The 5731-nt window shown below is 36.4% G+C and overlaps 1 protein-coding gene across 1 annotated transcript; it reads right to left on the bottom strand.

The window, feature by feature from the left end:
* Positions 1 to 380: 380 nt before the first annotated feature.
* On the bottom strand, positions 381 to 4961 carry LOC149826763 (Golgi apparatus membrane protein-like protein ECHIDNA). The gene is made up of 6 exons (XM_090020127.1): positions 4915 to 4961; positions 4009 to 4065; positions 3703 to 3906; positions 3523 to 3582; positions 2181 to 2307; positions 381 to 752 (listed from the first exon to the last, which is right to left on the bottom strand). The coding sequence occupies exons 1-6, from the start codon at positions 4927 to 4929 to the stop codon at positions 664 to 666; spliced, it is 552 nt and encodes a 183-aa protein (XP_089876253.1). The 5' UTR covers positions 4930 to 4961; the 3' UTR covers positions 381 to 663.
* Positions 4962 to 5731: the final 770 nt, after the last annotated feature.

The following is a 5731-nucleotide window of genomic DNA, read 5'->3' as shown; positions in this document are numbered from 1 at the left end:
TAAGAATGATATTACACATTTCTTAAGTAATTGAGACAAGTTTCTTTCCCATTAAAGAAATCGATCATACGCATTTTAGCCATTCGGTTTGACTAAACAAAGGTTGACTTAATGATTCTGGACCAAGCACGACTTTGAAAGATGAACGAAAAAAGCAAGCAGCTAGATATAATGATCCAAATGTCAGGCAGTTTCTGTAAATTGTCCTACCAATAATAATACTCTTATCTATAAAAAGGTTTTCTAAATTACCTTTTTAAATTTTTATAATTATGACCCCCAACGTAGCCTGATGAATCTAAGAAAAATAACCCCACCTTGACCATGACTCTTGAGTGCATCAAAACCATCAAGTGAAATCCACAGGTAATTTATTATTATCTACCACCATCTCTGCGATTTAGGTTGGGCAAACATAATGCAAAAAACAGTTAGCATCAGTTTCACAAAGAATTGCCCCTGTTATTTATGCGGAAAGATCTACTCACTTGAGCTCTACAAAGATATGATGGTTGTTCAGATTCTCACACCCCAAATCTCTGAATGAACGCACAAGAACAAGAAGACACTGTAGAGAAAACATATAAATCCCATGCAGTGAAAAGTTTAAACCAATTTGGATGACGCAAAGAACCTCAGCCTCATCCAGTTTGCTGTATGAAATCAGACTACACTGAATGCCGATTGTATTGTTGATTGAACGCGAGAAGCAATTGTCTTAGATGCAAATGCTTGAAGTTGCTTCTTTGTATCTGTGTGAAAATAAAAATAATCATAAAAGAGTCAAAATTAAGCAGCGTACATCATGCAGACCACATCATTCTTATGAACAACAACACAGGAATGAATCAGAAAATAAAATGACCAGGCGCATAGTCTAAAACATCAATGCTAGACTTGATGCTTCCACAAGTTCAACCACATTAGTTGATAACTTGATATCCAGGACACACGTGTCTGTGAGCACACACACACACATGCACAAAATAGCTAAAGGGGAAATGATATACATGCAAAGGAGTGAAAAATAAATGATGATGGTAAATCATGTCTTGGTTTGGTTCTAAGCTTCAGAGATTGGTAGTGTCACCCAAGATAAAGATGACACTGAAATGAATGATTGGAAAATCAAATACAGCACCTACTGCCAGGTTAAGCCATTATATAAGGGCTAACTTGGCATTTGAATTAACATGGATGGTAGAAAAAGGAGACACATATGAATAAATCTCGGATAGCCTCACTTGAATTTAAAGAAAAAAAAGACAAATATGAAAAAAGAAGCTTGTCATTATTTTTATATTTGGACAAATACAGGGAAGTTTTTGGAAATGCCAGGATATTTTTTGTGATTTTTTCATTTTGGAAAGCCTTTGCAAATGAGAATTTTAACATGGCAGGATTGTCTCATTTTACATAGGCTTTTAGAGAGTTGCATGTTTGAAGAGCTGCTTGACCCTTCCTGAAAATAAATGTTCCAAAGGCTCCATCATGCTTTCCCCAGACTGGCACAGGTAAATGACACAAGTAAAATCAAATATAAAATACTGAACCTAGAAGACTTCCCAATTAACAGCAAGCGTTCAAGTCTCAAAAATTGTTTGTTAAACAGAGGAACAGTGGGTCCTCCAGCTAAGCCCATGTACAGGTCAACAACTATCACCAAAAATTGCCCATCCACCCAATCCTGGCATTCAATAGATAAGCAGTCCACATTATATTTTCTCATGCCTGAACATCTAGATAGTTTATTCTGTATATGTCGGCACAAATATCTATGACATACTGGGCACTTTCTTGGTCATGATTTTGAATATGTCAGGCTGAATCTCTAGACATACTGAGCACTCTTGGTCACCTAGTATGGCATAGGCCGTCGACCCCTTGCTCTTTTCAAAAATGTGTTCTGCAAGCCTGCAACTAATTTCTCAACCATCCCTAACTCTAAGCATCCTAAATTTTCGAAAAAGAAGAAAGAATGTGAAATGGATGAAGTAAAAAATATGAAACAAACTCAGTTTCTCAATTTGTTACAATGGAACTGAAAGCAGGCCATTATCAGTCTGAATGTTTTATAGAATTCAGTCTCCAACCAACGAGAAAATTTAATCTGATAACGAAAGGTTTAGCAATCAAGTGAATCCATCATTCAAGAGCTTAATTGAAAAGTGAAAGCATACCTTTGCGACATTTAGTAAAGCCAACAATGTTTGCAATGCTTAGACTCAAACAAACTCCCACAGCTAGAGCATAATCTGCTTGGAACCTTATCAGTGAAAATATTCCAAGGAAGATCCAAGCAACGGACTGCAGAATAAGAATAAGTATCTTAGATAAAGGAAAATTGGTTATGTGAAATATATATCACTATCCAATGGCAAGCTAAGCAATGGGCAAGGCTTGGCCTGATATCTGGAGGTCGAGCTCAGGCCTGAGGAAGAAAGACTTGAGCCTTTGTCTCTCTCAGATAAAGAATCAGCCCAGGCTTGGGATGGTACCCAACTGCAGGTCACTTATATATATATATATATATATATATATATATATATATATATATATATATATGTGTGTGTGTGTGTGTGTGTGTGTGTGTGTGTGTGTGTTAAAAATACATAAATACATTAACTATTTCTGTTCTATATAATATTCATATAAATAACATATATCAATAATATATCACACTCTCCTGACGGTAGGGGAAATTCTGTCTTTCTCAGAAACTATGCATCTTCAGGGAGCATTAAATTAGCATTTGCCTACTTTAAGGCCCATGTTCATTGGTCACATAAGGCCTTCTAAATTTCCTCATCTTGATTTTAGTATTTCCATGATGGACTGACCTGTTTAGCTTTTGTATTTTCTTGTCAGATCAGGCTCGAGCTTGGCCCTATCCTTAGGCCCGTGAAGCACTTACCATATCAGCCTTGAGCTAATTAAAATTGTTGTACTGCATTCAATGTGTAAAGGACCATATAGAAACTAACAACTTCATTTGAATCAGCTGCCAAATCTGCAACAGGGTATCTGATGGAGAATCAATGCTTTGATTGTGACAAATTTGATGTTAGATGGTGATGACTACCAATGATGAATCTTCATTCCAGGTACTTTAGCATGAACATATCAGCAATGCCATTTATAAAAATTGATAACAGATAGGAGAGAAAACAACAGAAAAGTGGCACTCAACAACTGGCAACTTGATCTCCTTACATTAAGAACGTCAACTTGGCATCATGCCTTTCATAAATTGACAATGCTTAAGTTCCCAAGTATTGATGAAAGACAAAAACAGAGATAGTGAAGCAAACCAATTATGTCTGGATAAGTATGTCATTATCTTTGTCAATATTATATGTTCAAATTAGTGTAACACCTAATCAAAACATTTCACAATAGATTCAACACATACTGCAGGCAGATGCTTTTCCAATGGGTAAATTCCGCACCAACATCACAAGCATCAATTTCAACACATGCATTGAGGCCTTTGACTACTTTAAAAGATAATAAAGAACATACTGTAAGGTACAGGGTCCACCAGAAGAGCCATGAATCCTTCTTATTCATCCGTGCCAAAGACTAAATAAAGGTAAGAGGAATAAACAATAGAAGGTTACTTCCACGTACCATATGGGCCATGAAATATCCAATAATCAGCATATGATGAGGATATATTAAGGCAAAATTAACACCACAGACCTCTTGATCAAGGCTTTCAAATTTCCACACACTTTCTCCTTGCTCATTTATTTCATTCCACCATCGTAAGCCAACCAATATTCGTCCGCTGACATTCTTAACGACCCAAAAATCTAGTGCAGATAAAAACACCGTAATAACAAATATGATGACGAAATTGCTCACAAATAGAGCTGAGAGAATGTAGAACGCCAAAGCAGCTGACTGTCAAGAATCAAGATCAAAACAACATCAACTAAAGCATTAAAAAGAAATGTGAATACAAATATTGCCATTAAACACAATTAAGATTGGAAGAGCATGAACCTTAAACAGTACATGAAATAAACAAGTCTTCGGATTGGCATAATTTTCTTCCGTAACCTGTTGCATAGAAAACAACGCCACATAATTGAGTTACAATTGAAGTTAAAACTGCCCAGAAAGGAATACCCACAGCACGAGACACATGTGGATCCAGCATGAATAAGTCATTGCAGCACCAGATCCGTGATTAATCAAAAAGAGGATTGGATCACACCCATAATGTAGAAAAGTGGGATAAGTTGGTATATTGCGCTGTTACTCCGCAATGCAATATCTCAACTTATCCCACATCCTTGTAGGTGGATTGCAATGCAACATTCCGACAAACCGTGCCCACATGAACATTAGAATAAGCTCTTCCCACACTATCTCACTTTTCAGGATAAGTGGGAGTCTCCAGACAGCCTTAAGAAAGTTAATTATATTGTAAAAGAAATATTGATAAAGAATGTTAATTTTATTGCAAAAGAAAGATTGACAAAAAAAAATCCAATTAGGCACATCTTTTGTCAATCAGCTTGCCAAAAGATTCAACTTCTTCTGGAACCACAAAACTAATGATCAACGAAATTGTGAAAAATAGAATATCATCTCCAGGATTCACCTAAACAAATCGAGTAGAACCGAGATTCAAAACGGAATTCGCCAAATTCAAGGAGAAATTTGAGCATATTAGACCTAAACAATCACCTATTCCTTGCAGTTAACAACATAAATCATGACAAACGACACATTGATAAATCATTTAAAATTTAGAGAGAGAATGAGAAGAAGAAAAAAGAAAAAAGAAGGATTTGAGATCAGCACCAATCAAACAATTCCTATATAATTGCAGCAAAATTCCATGTATCAACGAGATCCATTTCTTAAGGACGATGGATTTGGGTGGTGCTAGAAATGAACAACCTGGTTTGGGTCCATCGCTACGTTCAGCTCCGGAGGACACCTACCATCACCTGGAGGAAGCTAACGCAACTGTGGTCTCTCTTCGCTCTGTTTATAGTATCCGGAAACGGTTCGGATTCTTTGAATCCATATTTGAACTGGTCCAGATGGACGAAACGTATCTCCAGACTTATTTGGGTTGGTTGGCTTGACCCTTCGTTGGTTTTCGCAAAAGCAAAATTTGAATTTTTAGATCAAGCCCGGACCCCACTTCCCTAGATCGGCAATGCGCGATTTAGGGAGTTAAAATGGGTTGGGTATGGGTCGGATCAAGCTTAACCCGATTCTAATATCCACTTCTAAAGAGGGGTGCGAGAAGCGATGCATGGAGAGTGGACCAATAAGCCAGTGTTTTGGAAATACCTGAATGCGCAGTGGAAATAGGTAAGAAAACCCGATAAAATTATAGTTAAAACTTGTGCTTTTTAAATTTCAGAAATTATAAAAGTATAAGTTTGTAAGCTTTTTAACAGGAAAAGACATTTCCAAGATTAAGTTCATTTTTCTTCTTGATAGAATCAAACTTTTCATTTTTTGAAAGTAAGTCAGTTGTGAAGTGTGAAATTCTGGAAGTGTAAGGAAAACATATAATTTTGCAATTTGAAAGTGAGTAGAGTAACTTATGAGATTTTAGGAGTTTATGATTATTGTAGTTGAATGAGACCATATATAGTTACCAAAAAGCTTCTTGCTTCGCTTCTCAAACACTCTTCCAAAACACAAGAAACTCTATTTCCTTTAGTGTAAAGCTCGCTTCCTTCTGGTTTCTCAAATCAAT

This window comes from Nuphar pumila, chromosome 10 (genome assembly GCF_984573655.1).
Source record: "Nuphar pumila chromosome 10, dmNupPumi1.hap1.1, whole genome shotgun sequence".
NCBI lineage: Eukaryota > Viridiplantae > Streptophyta > Magnoliopsida > Nymphaeales > Nymphaeaceae > Nuphar > Nuphar pumila.
The sequence above is the reverse complement of the archived record's forward strand: the minus strand, read 5'-3'. Positions and strand labels throughout refer to the sequence as shown.

Excerpts from the sequence above, each read along its gene's own strand:
- LOC149826763 (XM_090020127.1), bottom strand. Across the intron at positions 3,907-4,008 it reads TATTTCATGTACTGTTTAAG|TCAGCTGCTTTGGCGTTCTA; the intron begins GTTCATGCTCTT and ends GATTCTTGACAG. Across the intron at positions 753-2,180 it reads CTTTACTAAATGTCGCAAAG|ATACAAAGAAGCAACTTCAA; the intron begins GTATGCTTTCAC and ends ATTTTCACACAG.